The sequence below is a fragment of the Sminthopsis crassicaudata genome, chromosome 2, assembly GCF_048593235.1.
Source record: "Sminthopsis crassicaudata isolate SCR6 chromosome 2, ASM4859323v1, whole genome shotgun sequence".
NCBI classification, from domain to species: Eukaryota; Metazoa; Chordata; class Mammalia; order Dasyuromorphia; family Dasyuridae; genus Sminthopsis; species Sminthopsis crassicaudata.
The window spans coordinates 449501481-449525696 of NC_133618.1; the positions used below are offsets into that span (position 1 = coordinate 449501481).

The 24216-nt window shown below is 39.3% G+C and overlaps 1 protein-coding gene across 2 annotated transcripts in view; it reads right to left on the reverse strand.

Annotated features, from left to right (window-relative positions):
- Window positions 1-3286: 3286 nt before the first annotated feature.
- The window catches only part of TGM2 (transglutaminase 2), a 58785-nt gene continuing 37855 nt past the window's right edge, over window positions 3287-24216 (reverse strand). For both annotated transcript variants that reach the window (XM_074292706.1, XM_074292705.1), the window contains 7 exons: window positions 21395-21530; window positions 20877-20980; window positions 18972-19214; window positions 15905-16189; window positions 10115-10275; window positions 8836-8972; window positions 3287-6313 (listed from right to left, as the gene is read on the reverse strand). In XM_074292706.1, the coding sequence (XP_074148807.1) occupies window positions 6166-6313; window positions 8836-8972; window positions 10115-10275; window positions 15905-16189; window positions 18972-19214; window positions 20877-20980; window positions 21395-21530 (1214 nt within the window). In that variant the 3' untranslated portion in view covers window positions 3287-6165. The remainder of the gene's footprint in view (window positions 6314-8835; window positions 8973-10114; window positions 10276-15904; window positions 16190-18971; window positions 19215-20876; window positions 20981-21394; window positions 21531-24216) is intronic.

The following is a 24216-nucleotide window of genomic DNA, read 5'->3' on the forward strand; positions in this document are numbered from 1 at the left end:
TTTGTGGTAGAGGAGTTCTCCTGGACCATGAGTGACATCTTGGGGATGAAAATGTGAGGGATTGATTAACCCTTAAGTATTTGTCACATATGTTCAGGATTCATTTATTAATTAATTCATTAATTTTTTTTGAGCTAGCTTGCTTATCTATTTTAAGATTGATTTGGGCCACATTATTTAGTTTCCTATGCTTTTGCCTATATTTCCATAAAAAAATTGGGGGTTGTCTATATGTTTTCTGCTCTCCTGGAGGTATTTTTTTCTGGACTCATGTTTGAGTTGCCCCATATGCGGGAGGGATCAATGAAGGAATTTTCACCCAGGACAATTTGATTTCTTACCTAAAGGTCCATGAGTCCCTATGTGCTTTAGGAGCTCATTTGATGCTAGACTTTCTGTCCAAAAGAAGAAGTTTGTTTTTTTTTTTTTCTTTTTTTTTTTTCTGCCTTATTCAAATTTTGTTTTTTTTTTTTTCCTAGTTGCCTTGTGTGAAGACAAACCTTTATAAGTAGTAGGAAGATAGTAGCCTATTTGTATTTGGAGGATAATTATGATCTCCAATCATACCAATTATAGTAAATCTGGGGCCTCAGAAAACAAAAACAGTAATCTAAAGTTTTAATTTTGAGATTATTTAAGAAGTATGCTAAGTGAACTGCTTGGGACTCTGCATGGCATATAGAAGGCCATTAAGAATTATGAGTCATGGATTTTGTCAACATTTTTTAGTATAAGGGATTAGGAATATACTTGAAACATCATCATTTGAGCCTCCTCAGATTCCCAGAGGACTTTCATGAATTAGGGATGTGGATGGATATACTCAAAGCATTCCAGTTGATTTGCTGGGGATGATAAATATTTGAGGGGAGCCTCTAGATTTTGGATTCCTATGAAGAGGGGTCCTTTCCAGAGGGACATGTTCTCCAGACCTTTGCTGAACACATGTGCAACCAAAGACTCCTGATTGGTTCTTTCATCCCCATAACATAGATGTCAAAGCTGATTAGTGAGTGGGACAAAAAGAGCCTTAGTATGTAGGCTTTAAAAGAAGAGGATATCTTCATCTTTCTTTTCTTCCTCCTTGAGTATGTTATTTGGGATTCTGCCAGCTCTCCTTTGGATTTCCAGCAAAGGGAAAGGGAGGATTTATCTTTCCTCCACTTCCCCAGCAACAGCAATGATAGTTGCAAGAAAATTGGAGTAAGAACATGCGCTTATTTAGGTGAACTGGATCCTAGACTTCAAGTCCCTAGTTGCCTCTTCTACTTTGTATTTCTTTTTCTGAATACATAAAGCTGAGTAACAATCCTGAAAGGTGGATGTTTCTAGCCTTGGCAACTGCCTCATGAATTTGAAAGCTCTGGAGTCTTTGAATTAGGAGCTGGTTGTCTGGTGAGAAGTGTTTTGTGCAATTATGCCCAAGTCATAGGAAACAGCACAGCCATGCAGATGATCCTCCCTTGCTGTCCAGAAGAGCAGAACCTTGAATTGCTATTCAGACAGTATAGATGGAGGTAAAGCTAAAATCTGCATAGTAGTCCCTCGAGTTTCTTGAGTATCTTTACTATAATAGTGGTGATGAGTTGTAGTTTGTTTTAAAATGTCATAATGCATACCTATGAGTCTTTTGTTTTAAGCATATCATTTGTAGTAGAGGAAATATACAGTTGTCCTAAAATTTATATCTATCCTTTCCCCAAAAGGATCCTTTTAACTTATTTTAGAGGACACTGTAGACATCAATCTCCCATAATATAACTATACCTAAGTTTTTACTTGGTATTACAGTATAGGTACATAATAAGCCAGAGACAATGAAAACAAAAACCAAAACCTGAACCTCCTCTTGTAGGGATTAGGCTTCCCTTGGAATTCACTCAGAGCCTCATAAGTCCAAAGCAGTAGTCCTTTGTGAGAACAGGGGCTCCTGGACTCATTAGTTTTTATAAAACCTGTCTTCTTCCTGCCTCAAAGGCATCAGTTCTCACATATGTACTTCAGTGTATGAGACAGTGCACTGCAATAGAAACTGAATTCTATGGAGTCACCAGAGTCAGCTGCCTTGGGTTCAAGCCCCAAACTAGACAACTCACTGTGTGACCTTTGCCCAGTCCTTAATTTCTCTGGACTTCACTTTTCTTTCCTGTTTGAGGGGAGTAGATGTGATGGTACCTGGAGTTCTTTTAACTTTATGAATTTGTGATTCTCTAGACTGATTTGGCTCTAGCCCTTTCCCAAAGGGAATTGGTATTTTAAAAGCTGAGCTGAAAGAGGATGATGCTTAATACAAATCTGACTGGCTAATGGTAGTAAGTTAGGCATCAACTGCAGCCCCTGAGGTTAGAAGGTGATACCTACAGGAGCTGTTCTGAATGAGAATCTACAATTAAGATAAAAGAACAAGAGCTTACTCATGCCCACTGCTAAGTCCACAGTGCAGGGTACATTGGATGACAGCTTGGGGTGCTCTGGGATGCCACATAACCCTCTGCAAGCCTGTAAAAGCTTATTATGATAACGATTAGTCTGGAATGGGCCAGTAAAGGGCATAGTGCCTGGTATTTTGGGCATTTCATTCCACTCATCATAGAACCATACTGTGTCAGAAGGGCTCTTAGGAAAAAATAATCACTAACACTTAACATAGTGCTTTACTGTGTTCCAGGCACTATGCTAAGCACTTTACAGTTATTTCATTTGATCCTCACAACCCTGAGAAGGTGCTTTTATCCCCATTTTACAGATAAGGAAAACATGTGGATAGACTTCCTGAACATGTAATGTCAAACCTTAAACAGGGAATGTGGAAACTGGAAGGAAGCCCAGAAAACACATCTTCAGAATTGAAAGAGACCTGTGAGACCATCTAATTCAACCCCTTCATTTTATAGATGGCCTAGAGAGAAGTTTACCATCTAGTGTAGGATGCTGAGAAGGTCACTTAAACCTCTCTGGGTTTAATCAAAGTGTTGGACCCAATCTCTAACGTCTCTTCTAGCTCTAAATCCTGTAACTAAAAATGTGTTAGTGATTGAGCTAGACTGGAACCTCAGGCTTCTGGTTCCCAGTCCCAAACTCCTTCTGCTCCATGGTGATAGGTTTTCTTTGTTCACTTTCCTTTTGTCCCATTAGATCAGCACTGGGGCAGGGCATAGAAGGGGTTGAATTATGTGGCCTTTCAACTACAACTCCTGCCACTGCCCACCAAATCATGGGTGGATGTTGAAGTCCTACATGAAAGAGGAAGTTGAAAAACTTTCTAGAATAAACCAAGAACTAGTGCTTCAGGTGAAAATTTTTTATTTTGCTTACTTCAGCATATGTGTACTACACAAGCATGCCCAAGTGGCTGGCAAGTGCCGACATATGGGGACATATGGGCACAAATGGCTCAAAAGCAAGTTCCTCTGCCCACTTTGCTATAAAAAGCTTGATATAAACTATGGACAGAATCAAATACCATTTTTTGCTCACATTTTAAAATCTTGTTGGAAGAAAAGAGAATATTTCCCTAGCAGTAGTAGCAAGTCTGAGTGAAACTACCAAAACTCTTCATGTCCTGTTTTCCAGATAGTTATCATTTCATACTGATATAGTGCTTTACAGTGTTGTTTTTTTTTAACAGTAGATTCATAGCCATTATGAGATTCTCATAACATCCTTATAGAGGATTCTTATTCTCATTTTACAGACCAAGTAACAAAAGCCAGAAAAATTAACTGCCTGGGGTAACCATTTTTGTTAGAAGCAGGACTAGAATCCAGGTCCTCTGACTTCCAGTCTAGGAGTTATTCTTCTACCTGAGTCTCTGTCTCCAAACACCCCTACACATTTTGTGTTCTCCATCTTTCTGAGGCTTGATATCTTGGATCTAACTGGAGGCTGAAGATGGTAGAGAATTAAAGAATGGTTCATTACCTTTCAGATTTTAGATTCTAATCCAATTTTATTTGACAGATCCTCAAAGGTTGTGTAATACAGCTTGAAATTGAAGCAGGACGCCTCTCCATGATACCTCCAAGTGGTCATCCATGAGTAGAATGTAATCTCTTTGAGGGCAAGCACTCTTTTTTTTTTTTTTTAAATCTCCAGAACCTCCTAGAACAGGGTAGGCACTGAATGATTGATTGGCTGATTACTGGAAGGATTCCAGTGCATTTAAGGTATCCTATTCCTATCTTGTACAGCTGAGATTTATTTATTTTTATTCTTAACAAAATTTGCCTCTTTATAACTTCCCTCCATCGTTTGTAGTTCTGCCTTTTGGAACTAAATAGAAGTCTGATATTTTTTGGTAATAGTCTATGAAAGATTTAAAGGAAACTATCATCCCATTTCTCCTAGCCTTCACTAAGCTAAAAATCTCTAGCTTCTTCAACTTAAATTCATATATTCAGGTGGGTTTAGTGCTCCTCACACTCTTGGTCCCTTTTTTTCTGGCATATTGCTTCTCATGAAGTTAACCCTGTATTTTTTTAAGGCTATGTCAACGACACACAAGTTTAGAAGATCTTTATCACAGAATCCCTGGATCAATGTTACAAGGAATCTTCAAGTCCTTCTAGTCTGACCCCCTATCTGAATAAGAATTCTGTCTTCAGCATCTTTAAGCTTATTAGACCTTGACCAAAGATGTACAAGCTATAGCTTTGAAAATCTCCCCTCCTTGCTTCCCTATAAGTCTTCAGACTTGTGCTGAGATGCTGAGCAACATGCCTGGGGTTAGGCACTGGGTTAGCATTAGTACAAGCTAGTACAAAAGGTTGGGTCCTAAGAATCTCAGCTTTGCCCTTGGAAAGTCCAGCACAGTTACTGAGAAGGGTGGAAAAAAAGAAAGGAGGAAGAATGTGGAAAAGGTAAGTTGATCAGAAGACAATGACAAAGATTAAGTGTGAAGGTAAATTGAGTATTAGTTACGGAAGAGCTCTTGGAACCTAACAAGCAGATAGCCTAATGCCTTTAAGAATGAGGCAGATGGGCTCCCGTGGCCTCCAGCCTCTGACATGTGAATAACTCTGCTCTCTGAAGGACAGGATTACAGGCACTAGTCCAGAGTCTCAGAACTTGGTGGGAAGGGCCAGGTAAAGAGATTGGCATTTGAGATTATCTAATCCACTTCCTTTCAGAGGAGGTAATTGAGGCTCAGAGATGGAAAATAGCTTGACTAAGGTCACACAGTCAAGGAAGAAATTGTATTAAAACCATAGAAATCCTGAATTAGAAGAAGCCTCAGTTCTAGTCCCTATCTCTGACAAGTAAACTGTCCTTGAAGCTCTAGGAACAAAGAAGCTCATTTTACCTCTTGAGGCAGCTTCATTCCTTTATAGATTGGCCCTGGTTTTTAAAATCTTTTTCTTTTTTTTTGAGCTGAAATCTACTTCTCTGTAACTTCTATCAATTTCAGCAAAATGGGACCAAGCCAAAAAAAAAAAAAAAAAAAAAAAAAAAAAAAAAAAAAACCATATTCTATGTGAACACTGCAGATATTTCAAAACAGCAGCTTTGCCTCCTTACCCAGCCCAGGGATCTTTTCATTACAGATACAGATTCATATACCAGTCCCCTATATCAGGCTTCCTGGTCCCTCTTCACTCAAGGTGCCATCTTTTTGCTTGTCCAAACCTCCCACTGTTTCCTATAGCTCTGGGTGGGGCTAGCTGGGGGAATAAAAGGGAGGTCTGGACCTTCAGACCATCTTGGTCTGGACCCATGGCCTGATGGTGGAAGAAGAGGACAGCTGATTGGGGCAAGGAGTGTTCTGTCCTATAGAAGCATACTTGTAGGCCAAGAACAGGATATTACCTCTTAGACAGTCACTGTGCATGATGAGGGAACATTTAAAAGCCTCTCTTCTCAGGGGGCTCTGGATTTTAGGAAGGATAATGGGCCAAAGGGATACAATCCACAGACTCTCTGACTCCCAAAGATGGCTGTTGACCATCTTTGATTCTGTTGACCTAGAGTGATGCAGAGAACCCCTATAGGCCCTGGAACATAAGGAGAAGGGAGACTCTTGATTGAATTGTCTTGTTTTTGTGGGGTACAGTTTGGGAGTTTTCTTACAGGGTGTGATTAGGCTCAGTTGTATAGGTTAAGATGGGTATGAGGAAATGGGGGGTTGCTCCCCATGCCTCTTAGCTGGTGAGCAACTTCTCAGTTGAACTATGGTCCAACAATCACATTCCAGTAGCCCTTCACTCCCTTCATTTTGTCACTTTCGAAGTTCACCACCAGCTTGTGCAGTCCAGGCCATTGGGGCATCAGGTCCACTCGGGTTGTGACAATGTTTCCAGGTTCCACTGGGTCAGGGCTGGAAGAAACAGAGACACGGTGGACAATTGGTCCTGAGACGCTCTAGTCACTTCTTGCCAAATCTCTCAGGGCAATGCAGATAGGCTGGGCAAGGGGGTAGGAGTGGGGGAGGGACAGACATCGTTTCATCTAAGCTTGTTTAGTTCACTTGACTTGAACCACCACTTTCACTTTGCTAGAAGAGACCTTAGGCATCCCCTAGTCCCATTCCTCCCATCACTTCTCACCCATATGTGCTCCTGTGTGTAAGAATATGTATGTTCATGACACAGTTATAAGTATGTTCATGGATAGACTCTTAAAGCTTCTTAGAACTAGATGGAACCTCAGAGGTTCAGCCTCTTAATTTTACAGAAAAGGAACTTGAGACTTAAGAGAAGGAGTACTTGGGATACAATTCTGTATCTATGTGGACATACTCATGGCCATGCAGAGAGTATGGATGCCTACATATGGCTGTGGTGTAGGTATATGCTCACATGTACACATAGGATTATGGATATTTGTCAGTATCAACAAACATATAGAAGGCTGCAGAGGCGAGACTAGTTCTTGATCTGTTGTAATTAGTCCAAAGGATCGGTCAGGCAAACCTGTCTTGAGTTGGAAGTGGAGGTGGAGAGGATATGTTGAAAAATGAAGGCTGGCCTATCTAAGGGGAATGTGAAACCTATATCTTTATCCCTCGTGTAACCCAAGTTTCTGCATTCTCAGGATTCCTCTCTCAGGCCATAGAAAAACCCTTTGTTTTCATTCTGGGCAGGGAGCAGCAGTGACATGATCTGAGCTTGCTCTGGGCAAGCATCAGAAGGATGGGCCTGGCTTTACAGAGGGTGTATGTTAGTAAGATTTAGTTAGGTTCATAATAGTCATCCCTTATTAAAGCGTCAGTGGCTAACCTTCAAGATCCAACTGAAATGCCACCTCTTATTTGAAGCCTCTTCTGATTTTTCCAGCCCATAATGAATTCTTTCTTTTTAAAGCTCCCACTATGACAAATTAGTCTTGTGCCCTTTGGCCCTTGGTAATATAAAAACTGTTTTTCTAGCTACTTCAAGTGTAGTGCTTCAGCCAAATGGGTGGCTCCTAGAATGCAGGTTATTGGTCTCCTCTTTACTCATAATACAGATAAGAAGTTAGAACCCACTAAGAGGTGAGATTACTCAGTTGTTGGCTGGTTGATGAATGGTAGAATAGTATACTCTCAGCCGTTCATTCTTTTCCTCTTCTATGCTGGGGAAGCTTCAGTCTTTAATCATAGGGGAAGCCAGCTTTAAACCTTCAACATCCCTGAACAGATGGGTCCTAGAATCTGAGAAGATCAGAGGACATCCAGACCAAGCTACTACCTGACTAGTAATACTTCATAAAACATTCCTAATGAATGGATATTAAGTCTCTGCTTGAAGGCCTTTAGTGTTGGAGAATTCCCACCATCTAAGGCAGACCATTTCCTCTTTGTCAAGGAGTGTTCTACATCAAGCTGAAATGTGTCATCACTCCTGGTTATAAGAATCACAGATTCTTAGACATAAAATAGACTTTACAATTGATGTAATCCAACTGATCTTGAGGCAATAAATAAATCTCTGACAAATGGTCATCTAGCTGGAGCCAAATAGAATCTAATATTTCTCCTTAATCCTTTACAACCTGCACCCTTCCTACATTTCCAGTGTTCTTACATCTTAAACTCCTCCATATACTTTTCTATCAAGTGACACTGGCCTCCTGGTTGTTCCTTATGCATGACATAACATCTAACATTTGAGAAAATTTTCATTGACTGTCTCTCTTACCTGGATGTCTCCCGCTTTTATCTCTACCTCTTACCCTCTCTGACCCCTTTCAAGTCTCTTCAAATAAATTCTTATCTTCTTGCACAAAATCTTTCTTAATCACAGTCTTCCACAATCCCAAACTTCAAAGACTCTCCTCAGTTTATTATATATATAAAGAGAGAGAGAGAGAGAAAGTTCTTTTCATATTATCTCCTCCATTATACTGTGAGTTATTTGAGAGCAGAAAATGAGTTTTTGTTTTGTTTTTGTTTTGCCTCTCTTTGTATTCCTCTTACTTAAACTTTGCTGGGAACAGAGTAGGTGCTTACTAAGTGCTAGTTACTTAAGGTTGACTGACATCCTCCAGGTACTTGAAGATTGCCATTATGTTCTACCTCACTCCTCTTAAGTGTTTTCTCTTCATTTGGATTAATCTAGAGTCCAATCCTTGATTCTATCACTCTTTGACTTGGATAAATAGTCATTTAGCTACCCCTGTACCCTGTAAAGGAGTTTAAGATTGGACCAGATACCTTACTTTGATGTCTACACCAATGATTTTCTAATCTCAAAGATTTCTTTCATTTCTAAATCCACAATCTTAGTTCCTTTGGCAGATCCTTGTCTGGCATGCTCTCCAGTAACTTTACTTTCCTAGTCACTAGAGAAATTAGTTTGAGACCTCCCATAAAGGAACTGCCCTCCCCCTGAAGCCCACTTGTGTGAAGAGGACACTTACAGATAAACTATCTTCTGCACCGGAGTCAGCCCTGCTCCTTCTGCAGTAAAGACACAATCAAGCAAGGGAACTGGGAGGGGGTTTTTAAGGGACAATTCAGCCACCAGCTTTCGAAGCTTTTTGGGTTCTCCTACGATCTGCAAAGGACAGAAGAATGATATAAATTTCTGGTAAAATAACAATGAGGTAAGGGTATAGAGGTGAAGGAAGCTCTGATCTAGGGGCCCTAGAGACCTGAATTCTAGTCCCACTTCTATTATGAGGCTTTGGGCAAATTCCTTCATTTCTTTGGATCTCTTTTGTCATGAAGATGAAGATAACAATTCCTGTTCTAGCTCCATTCATAGGGCCTTTGAAAGGATCATCATAAGTGATGAGTAAAGAGTAAAAATTCTTATTTACTAATATAATTGACCTCCTGATTTCTGACCTTGGAGACTCTTGCTACAGGAATACAACTTTCCAAGAACTAGGATCAGTGGCTCAGTTAAGAACATGGTCTTAAATTGACCCATGTTACAGATTTGATCTTTGTGGGGCCAGTTAATTTTGTTTTGTTTCAGAGTCATAGGAGTTACCATGACTCTGGTTGTCCACTGCCATTAATCTCAAGATGAAATCAAGGTTATAGAACGTCAGAACTAGAAGGAACCTTAGAACACCAAAAATAGAATATCAGGACTAAAAGAAACATTAGAATATATAATATACCCAGAAGAGAATTTCCAGTTCTTTTAATAACAGTAATTAGATACAGAATACAGTTTGTAAAATGCTTTAAAAATGCCTCATTTCCCCCTCACAATGAGAGGTAAGTGCTGTTATCCTCATTTTACATATGAGAAAACTGAGGTAGACAGAAGCTGAATGACTTGTCTACCATCACAGATCTAGGAAGTATGTGAGGCCAAATTTGAATTAAGGTCTTTCTGACTCCTACTCAAATAATGTACACTGTACCACCCAACTGCTTCCAAACCCATTTTATTGACAAAGAAACTAAGGCAGAGAGAGACAGACAGAGAGACAGAGAGAGACAAATGGCAGAGACAGAGAGACAGAAAAAGCCAGAGATGTAATTAGCTATGCCCTGGTGCTGCCTCTGAGGGAGTGGGGGTGGGGTGGGTGGAGAGAGGTAACTGAGCTCCATCTATGTCTGTTACTTTGTCCCTGGGAGCCTCCTTGGAGACTTCAGTGAAGGCAGCTGCCTCTCATTGCTTCCCCCTCATTTTGCCTCTGGTCTGTCTTTTGGGACAGAATGAGCGATAGTCTTCCTTACCCTGATCTTGATATCTGGATTCACCAGGTAGATGTATCTCTCCGCTATCAGGAAAGTCTCGGACTGGGGGACTTGGAGGAGCATTGTCACTTTAATAAGGTTGCTCTCATCCAGGTACTGCTGATATTGTGAGTAGCAGATCCTCAAAGGTATTATCCTCTCTGGAAGAAAAGTAAGGAAAGGTTTATTTTTGGCATTTGATGTATAATAGATACATGCATGTATATATACTCACACAAGCATATATAGAATTATATATATATATTTATGTGTGTATATGATTATTGTTATACAAAACTGAGGACACAGCCTGCTTGCTGGGCCTTAGTTCTAGGAAACAAGGCAACTCCAAAATATTTTGACACTATTAACATGGATGATGAGGACAACTAGTCTTCAGCTGCTTTTCTCCCTAAGAGAGTAGTGGCAGACCATAGCTGAGGTCTGTTTAAGGATCATTCCCTGTCCTTTCGTTTATGTACATCTCCAGCTATAGACTAGGGTCCTTTTCATCTTTAACTGTTCACTTTCTCTAAATTCCCAATTTGCTACCAGACTTTCATCACCTCTTGCCAAGGACTGCTGAAACATCCTCCTAACCTGTCTTCCTACTACTCCAGGAGGAGGTTTCCTGACTTTCCTCCCACCTGTAACTTACAGCGACACAATGCCAGAGTTCCCTTCTCTCGGCCTAGCTCCAGAACAAGTGAACAATGGACACTTACTTAATACCTAGCGTACATGACCCTATGATTGGTGTTAGGGAAAGATAGGAGAAAAAATGGAAAGCAGCCTTGGCTCAAAGTGTTAAAGTTAGGGAGACCAAAAGAATGAGAGTGGCCATTTTAGTATTGGAGGGACAGAGGTGGAAGGACCTATACTGGGGAGGAAGGGGGAAAGCCCTAGAGCTACAGAAGCCAGAAAATCTTGTGCTTCAGGCATACTGGGAGAAAAGTTTGCTCTTCTGCTTGGCCTGAAAACTTCAAATCATTTTGGGCTTAACTTCTGGTCCTCCCAGCTCATAGAAATGCCGGAGATCTCATCATCAAAAAAAATAACAGCTGTGGACAGTAAGTACAGCCTGGCAAGGTCCAGGACTTTGTTAATCTCAAGATTCCTTCTTAGAATCATATCTAGGTGCTGGGTGAATTCTTGCTCTTTGGGGGTGGGAGATCACTGAGAGGCAACCAATGGGAGGGGAAGGAACTTTGGATTAGGAGTGGAAGCCCCACATTCAAGTAGTTCCTATAAGACCTGGAAAACACCCCTCCCTTCTTCCATTTTCATAAAGGGTAGCTTTTTTTACATATAAAATGAGGTCAGAGTAGATTTCTTCTAAGCTCTAGTTCATTCTCTTCTCTGAGTTTCCGTTTCTACATCTGTGAAATGGGGATGATGACTCTTGTGTTGCTCATCCCAAAGACTTTGTTATGAGGATCCAATGGGATAATGGTCCATGAAAATTGATAGTTGGATAGTTGCATCAGATATGAATGGTTAAGGGCCTGAATATAGAATCAGGAACACTCAGATTCAAATCTTACCAGTTGGATTTGATGGTCTCTAAGGATCCCGCCAGCTATAAATCTAAGATCAATGAGACTTGCCCAATGCCATTTGGACAGCATGCATAAAGGCTATAATTCAAACCTGAGTCTCTGACTCCAAATCCAGGGTGCTTTCCACTATACCAAATGGAAGCTGCAGACAGTGCAGCCTAGTTGGAGGATGCTTGTTGTTAAAGGGAAGGGAGAAGGGAATACACATTTAGGCAGGACTGGTGATTTCTTTGTTGTAGAGATCTTCCAAGAGAAAAATCTTTCTACCAATTCAGTTCAGCAATTGATATGCAAATTATGGTTTTATAGAGTTATTTAGGGGTACCAAGATGCCCAGTGACCTACCTAGGGTCATATAGACAGTATGTGTCTGAGGCGGGACTTGAAACTAAGGCTGCCTGACTCTTTGGTCTGTTTTCTAGCTACTACTCAATACTATCTTTATCATGGCTACAGGTAGCTAAGTAGCCTGTTAGAAGAGGGCACTAGAAATGGAGTCAGAAAGGCCTGAATTCAGACCTTTCCTCAGGTATTTCCTAACTATGTAACCCTAAGCAAACCATTTAATCTCAGCCTCAGTTTTTTCTTCTCTAAATTGGGAACAATAGCAGCACATATCTTCCAGGATGGTTGCGAAGATCAAATGATATCATAAATTCTGAATGCTTTCCAAATTTTAAAGCACTCTATTTTGTTGTTCAGTTGTTTTTCAACTTTGTGATTCCATTTGGGGTTTTCTCAGCAAGGATCTTAGAGTGTTTGCCTTTTCTTTCTCTAGGTTATTTTACAGAAATAACACAAGCTGGATGAAGTAATTTGCACAGAATCACAATAGCTAGTATCAGAAGCCAGATTTGAATTCATAAAGATCTTCCCTAACTCTAGGCTTGCACTCTATCCGCTTTGCCACCTAGCTGCCCAAAGTACTCTATAAATACTATTATTAAATATAAACATAAGTGCTATTTGTAATGGAAGAAAAGGGATCTAAGTCCTTCTCTGCCTACTCCTCTACCTGCATTTTCAGCTACAGTGGAATTCATCCAGTTAGATACATTCATAAGGACTTGAGAACACTTCTAAAAGAATTTCCCTTGGCCAGGCTTAGGGCAGAGATAAATATAGGTAAAGAGTAAACAGACCTATCTGGGAGATAAATGGTGATTAAATAACTGTAGGAAGAAGAATAGATTTAGAGAAAGCTTTGACCTGCTAATTTAATGGACTATCAATTTAATTACTTTTATATCAGGCAGTTGTAGAGAGAGGTCTCCCTCCTACTACCTTCCCCTTTGGAACCTTACAAGCCTGTCTAAGATTATTGATGGGAGGCCTTGATAGACTGATATAAAAGAGTTAGTCACTGACTTCTCAAATCTCTGTCTTCTGCCTCCAACCTATGCTCCCACAGTTATATATTCCTAAAGCCTAAGTCTAATTATATCATTCCCCTACTCAAATTCATGTGGCTCCTTATTACCTCTAGGAACAAATTCAGACTACTCTCACTAGCATGTGAAACCCTACAATGCCTCCAATAGAGAATTTGACCAGAGAATAAGGAAAAACAAATCTCAAAAGAATTGCAGACAGTTAACCATATGAAAGGATGCGCCAAATCACTAATAATTAGAGAAATACACATCAAAGTAACCTGGAGGTTTTGTCTCACTTGGCAAATTGACAAAGATGACAAAAGTTTGGAATAGTCAATATTAAAGAGGTTTTTACAAAGTCAAGTACCTATTGCAGGTGGAGCTGTGAATCAGTGCAGTGTTGTGGAAGACACTTTGGAATTATATAAATAAAATGCTTAAAATATTCTTATGCTTTGACTTAGAAATTTCATTACTGAGCACATACCCCATGGAGGTTATTGGCAAAAAGAAGGGCTCCATATACACCAGCATACTTATAATGGAACTTTTTGTATAGCAAAGAACTAGAAACAAAGTGGTTAATTATACATCAAATGGGATGGGAGGGTAGGGAGAAGGGTGAGTAACTAAATGAATTGTAATATTATGGTGCTATTATGAAATGAAGAACATGAAGAATTGTGAAAAGCATGGAAATTTTAAAATGCAAACTGATGGAAATGGAAGTAAGTAAAACCAAGAAAACAACATATTCAATGACAAAACAATAGAAATAGGAGGAAGAAAATAACTATAAAACAATCTAACTGAATCTTACAAAATCAGGACTAGAATCTCTGTCTCCTGACTTCCAGTTCTTTCTCCTACTCCATGCATCCACAAACTAGATACTCTTCTGGATTACTTGTCATAAAGGTTAAGATTTAGGAGTAGGTATAGTTTTGGCCAATAAATGCAGGTTGATCATAACACTTCTTGCATCTGTTGCTAGTTTGTGGTGGGACCTTAGCCACTTCCCTTCTTTGAACCTACTAAGTTTTTTAAGGACCCTTCCACATATGAGATACCCTACAGTTCTAAGTCTTTTTTAAAAATAATTTTATTGATTTTGTTTTTCCATACTACTTTTTTTTCCTCTATCCTTCTCTATTTTCCCTCCCAGAGAGCCATCCCTTATAACAAAGGTGGGTTTTTTTAAGTAGAAATCATTCAGCAAAATTAATCAACATATAGGAAAAAAACCCTGACATTATTTGCAATATATCATACCCATGAACACCTATCCCACCTCTTCAAAAGGAAGAGAAAGTGTCTTCTCAGATCTGTTTTTTGAAACTAAGGGTGCTTTTTGTAATTTTGCATGATCTCTCTTGAGGCTGCAATGAATTGAATTTTCATTAGTAACCCTGCCTGAAACATCCTTCAAAATAAGTCTGATCTCCAGATCCCCCACTAGCAGTGCTCAGTCCTATGGATGGAGATAGGGCCCATTATTTTCAAGGAATGAAGATCCAATCAGAATTGAAGTAGAGCCTATAGCTCCAGAGAATTGATCTTAAAGTCAGGAAGACCAAATCCAAGTCCTACTTCTGACCCTTATTGGCTGTGTGATCACTAAACAGTGCCTTTTCAAGGCACTTCTTTAAGATTATAAATTGTTGAGCAGTTGAATGATCTATAACATCATAGGGAACTTGACTCACCTAGGGCATCCTATAATGATGAAATCACTAGTCTGGACAAAAATAATAAGGATACCATAGAGGAAATACCGGAAAACAGAAAACTAAAATCTGTGAAATTGGAAATAAAACAAAAAGGAGGCAGGATGGGTTTCCTGGAATTCTGAGTTCATCCCTTATCAGTGAGACAACACCCAGCCATGAGTTGAGGCAGAGAAGTGTTAACATAAGGTCAGTTTTGATTGGAGAGAAAAAGCTATTCTGCTTGGCAGTCAACAAACATCTCTGCAGGAAGATGATGTGGGACAGGTGAAATAACTCTTGTTTGGAAATTGGGAGTCCTGGATTCTCCCAGCTGGGGAGAGGTTTTGGTTTGAATCACTGGAGTTGGATATTTTCACTAATCACCAAATTTTATAGGAAAGGATACTGAAGCCCAACAAAGGGAAAGGTTTTGCCAAGATCCTAGATTGAGCAAACAGAAGCAGGACTTAAACCCAGGACTTTTGACAACCTGAACTATCATTTCATCTCTCCTGGCCTCCATTTCAAGGTCAAGGAGATAACTGTTTTATCGGGAACTATGTTGTCTCTTAAGGCTGGCCATCATTCCCTGTAACCTCCTTGAGAGAACAGACTGCTTTATTATTGTCTTTATATCTCTATCACTTGGCATAGCACGTGGCACATGGTAGATGCTTTAAAAATGCTTGTGAATTGGTTAATTGATTGATTCTCATGGCAACCCTGTGGGTAGTGGGATTATAGTTACCATTCTATCAATGTGGAAATTGGTTTGTCTATGATCACGTAACTAATAGCAAAACTAATAAGGCGCCCAATCTTGGGCCTCATGGATACAAGTGTGCTGGTTCTTCCATAATGACAGATTGTCGAGAATTCGGTAGTTAAAGGATAAATCATTTGCCCACTCCCCACCTGATGTAGGTGTGTCATCACCCCCACTTAAGGTTATCAGAAGCAGAGGATTTGATCCTAGCTGAGAGAGGAATAAATGATCTTTGAAGGAAAGTAGGAAGATGATAAGATGGAAGAAAGCAATCCTTTATATCTCTTTCCAGTTTTTATCCTCTGATCCTATGACTCTGTTTCCCTATTCCAGGTCCTGAACACAGTGATACTTAATGAGAACTGTAACAACATGCTTACCAGATAAGGGTTCAATGGTCAGAGAATCCTGCTCTGTCTTGGAACACTCAGGGCCAAGTCTGCCATTATAGCTGACTGTCCGAGCAGTCATCAGCAAATGGCAACTTTGCTCCTCCGATGAATTGTTGTGGATCACACCAAAGACATCAAAGTCATTACCCTTGCTCATGTTCGGGGACACTTTGATTTTAATCTGCACATTTTCGTCTGGGGAATACTCATTTGTTAAAGACAGCTTGTTCAGATGATTTGCTCTTTTATATGTCTCCCTTTCCTCCTCGGACCCTAAGACACGAAAGAATGTTTCAGTTAGTAGAATACCATGGTTGTGTGTGTATACATTTAAGTGTGTATCACAACAACAATAATAATAATTAACATTAATAGAACACTTTAATGGTTGCAACGTGCTTGCCATATTTAATTTCCTTTGAGCTTCCCAAGAACACCATGAGAGGTGGGGACCATTATTATCCCTATGTTACAGCAGAAAGATCAGTGGTTGGCTCAGAGTCACACCGCTAACAAGCAGCTGAGGCAAGATTTGAATTTCCTGAATCTAACACTAACATTCTTTCTACAAATGCCACACTATCATCCATGCGTTATTCTTTTCACAAAAAAAGGCTATCTCAAATCTTTGAACACAGACTTCAGACTCTCAGAGAGATAGGATCTTAAATCATGGAATCGTAACAGTTGACTATAAAGTTATAAATATTTGCAAATATTTATAGAACATCTTATGGTTTGCAAAGTGCATTAGAGACATTGTCTCTTTTAAACTTCACAAATACACTGTACAAGAAAACTGGTACAGAGCACTGAACATATTTGCCCATGGTTACTTAGTAACATAGGTGGGGTTCACTTCTGGACTTCTCCCAATTCCAAGTCCAAACACTCTCCATTAAGCCAGAATTAATGGAAGGAGCACTAATATTTGAGTTTCATGAGACCCAGAGTTTGCTCCCAACTCTGTCATTAACTTTGTCTGACTAAATCATTTGCTCTTGCACAACGTTAGTTTCTCTCTATAAAATCAGGAAATATCTACTGCTACTTCCCTATTGCTTACCAACATGACAATGGCTCCCCAATCCAAATAATCAACCAAAACCCCTTTACTGGATCTGTATGTCCCTGCTAGCTATTTTCTCTGTGTATCTTTTCTCTCTTTGGTTGCTGAACTTGAGAAGGTTGTGTAGAATCTGTTGATATTTCCACTTCCTCTCTCATTCTTTTTAACTCTTTGAAATCTAGCTTCCAACTAATTATTCTACTGATGCTGAATCTAATGGTCTTTCCACCCCACTCCCATTTTCACCCTTCTTACCTTTCTGCAATCTTCTTCTCCTATATAATTTCTTCTTTCTAGTTTTTCATGACACTACTCTATTCTCGTTCTCTTTCCCCTTGTCTAACCACTCCTTTTCAGTCTCCCTTGCTAGATCTTTGCTGAGGTCATGTATGGTAGTGATGAGAATTACTGGGTCTGTCCTGGGGACTATTCCCTTCTCCCTCTATATTGCTTTACTTGTTGATATCAGCTCCCATGAATTCAATAATCATCTCTATGCTAATGTTTGTCAGACCTACTTGTCCAGACCAAATCTATCTTTTATCCTCCATATTCTTCCCTACTAACTGTCCCAAACTGACTTCATTATCTTTTCTTCTAAGCTCTCACCAATTTTCAAAAATCCCTGTTGCTGTTTCCCTAATCAACTGGACTCAAAATCTAGTTATTCTCCATTCCTCACTCTCTTTCACCCTCCATATCTAATCTGTTGTCAAGTACTGTCAATTTTGCCTTCATTTTGTTGTCTGCAACTCCTCTTCCCCTCTGAGACCACTAAATGCAAGTCCTTATCACCTCACACTTGTGGACAATTGTAATAGCCGGCTGGTTAGTCTTCCAGCTTCAAGTCTTCCCCCATTCCACTCTATTTTTGACTTGGCTATCAAGAGCATAGGTGTGGTCAGGTTACCACCATCCCTAACCCCAATTCCTGCCACCTTCAGTAAATTCTGTGACTCTCTGACTCTCTATCACTGCTGGGATCAAATATAAAATCCTTTGTTTGGCATTCAGAGTCTTTCATGGCCTAGCCTCCATCTTCCTTTTCCCCAGTTTTCTCATATTTTATTCCATATCTCTCCACCCCTTCTTACATATTGCATGATCTAGTGATAATGATCTCCTTTCTATTCCTGGAACAAGACATTTAATCTCCTAACTCTGGTCATTCTGACTGGCTGTTTCCCATGACTGGAATTATCTCCACCACTCTCCACCTCTTTTTTTCTTTCCTTGTCTTTCTGTCAGCTCCTAGCTAAAATTCTAACTTTCACAGGAATCCTTTCTGGGTTATCCCTCTTAATACAAGTTGTCTTCTTTCTATTGGTTGTCTTATATTTATCCTGACTGACTAAAGAATAAAGATTAGGAGAGGTCCAAATGCTCATTTGGTACAATTGAACAAATGAAAAAGAATTATATCAAACATCAAGACTCTTTCACAAAGCAAAAAAAAAAAAAAAAAAAGAACATTACTCAGACTACTAAGGGCAACTAGGTGGTACGTGAATAGATCACCTGACCTGTAGTCACGGAAACCAGAGTTTAAAAATGGCTTGCTACTAGCCATGGGACCCTGAGCAAACCACTTAACCTTATTTTCCTCAGTTTCCTCATCTGTAAAATGAATTGGAAAAAGAATGCCAAACCATTCTTTTGCCAAGAAAAATCCAAATGGAGTCATGAAGAATTGGACATGACTGAAACAATTCAACAACAACAATACTTAGACTACTGAAAAAAGATCAAGAGCTAGTAATTTTTGATGCTTATTTATATACTTAAAAACAAAGTTTGAGCCAAAGAACAGATAAGAGAAACAAAGATTATTAGAATCAGAGAATCTTAGATTCTTAGTTCACAGAACTTTAGTATCTTAGACTCAAACTCTTACACTTACAGAACTCAGAGCTGGCAGAGACCTGAAGGATCATGGAGTACAGCTCCCTAGCTACTGGAGATAAGCACCATTCTGCTGTGTCTTACCTTCTGGATACTTGTAGTGGTGGGTGACATCTTCTCTCTCATCCTTGCCTATAGCCTTTGTACTGATCATTACGCCTACTACCATAGTTTTGGTATATAACTTTTTAAAGGCCCCATCACTTTCTTTGATCCAGTTTACCACATCTGCATTGATTTCAGCAAAGACGAAGGGAGCATCGTATTTGGTATTCACTTCACCATTCTTGATGGCTTTGATTGAAGCTGGGCCACAGCAGTATGTGCCTAAAGAATTGAAAAATCATGAGTGCTAAAGAAAAGGTTTCTACAAAATGGGATTGGTCTTTCATAACAGAACTACCTAAAATGTATGGTTTTCAGAATTTCTTTCTCTTCTAATCCAACTTCTCATGCCTAAAGTCTCCTCATTAGAATGTTTATTCTTACAGCTTAAAAATTTGATTTCTGCTCAAATGCAAATCTCTTGGCATTTACTTCAAATTGATCAACTAGAGAAGGGGGAAAAATTCAATCTGTTATGAGGGGAATCAGTAATTTGGAAGGAGTAATGAACTGGTATTTAGGAGAAATGAATCCCAGAACCAATTCTTTCATAAGCTTGCTATATGCTCCTGAGCAAGGTACTTCCTTTCTTTGAACCTCAGTTTTTCTATTTATACAATTAGCTGGTAAGACTAGATGATTCTTAAAGTAACATATTTCCAACAATCTATCTGATTTTTATATGATTTATTTTCTGATTTGGGAAGAGTGGAGACTCTCAGATTTAGGACTAGACCCTCAGAATAGAACTGTCTACCAAGAGACATACTAACCCAGATGTAATTAGTGTATGGGGAGGTCATCTTTCACCCCTTGAAGTAACATGATCATAAGATTTAGAGCTAGTAGAAAATTTAGAGATTATCTAACTGCAAATGTAGCCTATAAAACTTCTGCACAGGACCCAAATCAAATTAAAATGTAATTGTGGAACATTTAAAAATTAAGTAGACCACATCACAGAAATGTTTGTGGTTTTCTTAGTCAATATGTAGTCCACTGGGGATCTGCTTCTATTTGAATTTGACACCACTGATCTAATCCGTTGCCACACCCAACAAAATAAAGCCCAAGAGAGGTAAATAATTTCCCCAGAGTCAGATAGTAAGCCAGGATTTTGAACCCAGATAATCTTACTCTAAATTTAGTTCTCTTTTAACTACCAAATGTTACTTTTGGTACTGGATTTTTCTGGATGTAATCTAGACTTGCAATCTAATTTTACCTCAGTGGCTTTAGGATAGACCTGCTTAGCATAGGTGATATGAGAGGCTCCTAAACCTGCAAAGTCCATGATTGACTGATGGGATGGATCAGAGGATCATAGATTTAGATCCCTAAGGAATCTTTGTCTAGTCTAAGTTAATTTTACAAATGAGGAGTAGAAAGACCAGTTAATTAAAAGGGCTTTCCCAAAGCCACAAAGATAGTAGGACTGGATTTACAATCCAGGTCCTCTGAATTCAAATCCAGTGCTTTCCCCAGTGTGCTACACTATACTGAGAGCCTTCATTCTGATGCAATATTTGAGAACTGCCACGCATTAAGAATTGGAGTGCCCCAGAGGGAGATTTCAATATTAGTAGGCCCTAACATCATATGCTTGTGCTAGACACAGAATCAATGATCAGAATGGGTCATAGGATCATGGTATTTTGAACCAAAAGGGATTATCTAATCTAATCTCCTCATTTCACAGATGAAGAAACTGAGGTCCAGAGCGAGAATAGATGGCTTGCCCAAGGTCACCTAGCTGGTGACTCCTTGACTTCAAACCCAAGATTCTGTTCCATTTTATCCTGTAGTATCTTTTGCAAGAGGAATGTGTGATTCTTTCAGTGGGAAGGGACATAGGAACATATTCAAGGTGTCTGATCCATCTACCTTCACTCTTTTCCTGGGGAGTTGGATCAATAGCTTGCCAACCATTATACTCTGGCTTTAGATCAGGACGGGCCATCCAAGCTTCAATCCAACAGTGATAGTTCCTTAGAAAAAAAGAGAGAGGGAGAGAAAATTGAATAAACCCAGGGAAGCGTACTAACACCTGGAGGCTTATAGAATCATATTGAGTTGGAAGGAATCTTAGAAACCAAATAATCCACCCCAACTCCCACCAATGGGAGATTTCCTCTTACAACATTTTCAACAACTGATCACTCTGCTGGGTCATCCAATTTCTATTTGCAGACCTCTAGTGAAGAACTCTCAGAGCTATTTAACAATAAAATGGACCAATTGTTAGGAAGCTTTTTCTTACATTGCACCAAAATCTGTCTCCTTGTAACTTCTACCTACAAGTCCTAGTTCTTGCCCATCTTTTTAGTACAGAAGAAATCCTAGGGATGAAGCCTGTGAGGACCCTTATCCATTCCTCTCCTCCCCTGCCAACCCGGACTCACCATACTGTTTCACTCTTGTTCATTAATACCTCGCCTCTCTCATCTCTGTACACTTCAATGGTCAGGTTCGTGTTCGAATCATGGGCTGAATTGTAATTGGTTACAACCCTGGTGGGTATTCCAAGGCATCGCATCACTGAAGGAAAAGCCAGAAAGGGATGACTACAGAAAGGTTCATTTTGCTAATTTAGAATGGGAGCTTGAGCAATTTATTTCCCTTCTCAGTTTAAGATGCATCATCTGTAATCAAACATTCAACAAGTACTTACAAAGTGTCTGCTAAGTGTCAGACATTGTGCCACTCCATGGAGACAAAAATACCTTGAATGAAGCCCTTTGTACTAGGGTAACAATGAGGTAGTTGGACTGTATGACTTCCAAGGTCTCTCCTATCTTGTCATTCTCTGTCCTGGGGGCCTTTCTTGTTCTGATACTCTTGTTTTATATTCACATGCATCCAGTTTTGACATCCTATGTTTTATATTCTGAGTTCCTAACCCCCTCTATTATTTCCAAGTTCCTTCTTATAGTCTAGGTTCTGGGGTCCAACTCTTCCAGCTGATATTTCGTGTTCTCTATTGTCAAGTCCCTTCCAGATCTTACATTCTCAAAAGCCTCCAAGTTTTCCTTAAATATAAACTCTGACTTGCCCCCTATTTCACCCAATTCAGGACTTTTGACGCTCCATCTAGCCCTGTCTCAGGCTCCATGAGAAGGCAGGACCATCAATCAATAAATATTTATTAAGTGCCAAGCACTGTGCTAAGTGCTGAAACCAGAGTACATGTTAGTATTGCTTCTTAGCCAATCTCAGCCAGGAGGCCAGGAACCTTATTCCTTCTGACCTAGATTCCTTTCTCCAGGAAAGTATGGCATAGGGGAGAGGAGGAAGTACTAGGAAGTATAAGGAGAGGAAATAGATCTAAACAAAGATGGTGCAACATGGGTGACTAATCAGCTAATTGATAAGCATTTATTAAACAACAGGTATATATGCCAAGCAAATGGGGACCCAAAGGAAGGCAAAAGACAGACTTTTCCCTTAAGGATCTCACAAGTTGATGGGGGAGACAATAAAGTTATAAAAAAGTTACAAAATAAATAGGAAATAATTAACAGAAAGAAGCCTTTAGGATTGGCTATGTGAAGTGAAGATCAGCTTTAAAGGATAAATTTTTTGTTTTGAAAATCATGACTCTCCAAGTATGAGGTTGGTTTGTTTGTTTGTTTTTCCCTCATGGGGGAATAAAGTTTCTATTCAGATACAAAGGCAATATGGTAAACAAAAAGTCAGTCCAGATAGACAGTTGGAAAATAAAGAATGTACCATGGACACTATAAGCAAATTAGAAGAGCTAGGGCTAGTTTACCTATCAGATCCTTAGAGAAGGGAGGAATTGATGGCCTAAGAAGAACTAGAGAACATTATGAAATGAAAAATGGACAACCTTGATTACATAAAATTAAATTTTTTTGTACAAACAAAACCAACCCAGCCAAGATAAGAAGGGAAGCATAAAGCTGGGGGGGGGGAAATTTTAAACCCAATGTTTCTGATAAAGATCTTATTTCTAAGATATATAAAGAACGGTTTCACATTTATAAAAATATGAGTCATTCACCAACTGATAAATGGTGAACAGATAGTTTTCAGACGAAGAAAGTAAAGCCATCTATAGCCATGAAAAAAAAAAATGAATGTACATGTATAACCAGAATAAATAAATAAATAAATAAATAATTAAAAAATAAAATAATTGCAGGAAGCAGGAGGTCAAGGCTTGGTTGCACACCCAGTCTTAAAAACTATCATGCATCTACTGTAGTAGGATGACTGCCAATCACTGGAATTCGTTTTCATCAGATAAGCAGTCTTTCAGACTGTGACTTCCTCATAACAGAGACTGTTTCCCCTGCCTTCCTTTATTTCCCCAGGGTTTAGCACAGTGCCTGGCACATAGCAGACACTAAATAAATGCTTGTTGACTGACTGTTAAAAAAAAAAAAAAAGACTATGCCATGTATAAGCATAACCCAGTGAGAACTGCTGCTCTGGAATCTTCCAAAGCTCCAAAAGTACAGCTTTACCCTGTACTAAAATATCCATGAAGATGAACCAATAAGAATATGAATGATAAAAGCTCACTTTTCTATGGTGATTTAAGTTATTTTAGATTTTTTTTATAAGAATTTTGTGAAGCAGAATGTGTAAGAATTATCTCTTTCCTTTATAGATGAAGAGACTGAGGTTGGGATAGGTACTTGCCATGTCCTGGAAATGTCATATTACACATAACATGGAAAAGGAAACCATGATTAAGTCCTCCTAGAAAGAGGTTCCTAAAAAGCAGGGGTGATCGGAATTCAGTGGGAACAGTATTTCCCACAGCACAGATCTTCATCCTGCCTCATGGATACAGCCTACATCCAAACTTTGTTGCTTGGCATTCAAAGCCCTTCAATAAACTAGTTCTTTTCTAACATCCTAGCCTAATTGTGTATACCTTTTTTCACCCAATAGTTCTGCCAAACTGGCTGTTTCACTCCATAAAACAAATAACATTCTCATATCTTTGGCTCACACTGCCCCCTATGTCTGACGACTGCACTCTCTGTTGAATTCTTGCACTATTTAAAGTATAGTACAAATGCTACCTCCTCAGGAAATTTCCCCTTACTTTCTTTTCTCCTTTCCACCATTGATAATGATTTTTCTCAAAAACTTCACTTAATTAGGAGGTTCTTTCTGTACCTCTAAGACACAAATTAGGTAAAGTTGTGTATTAAAGTTTTCTGTTTTGGTCTATCTTCCAACTATACTT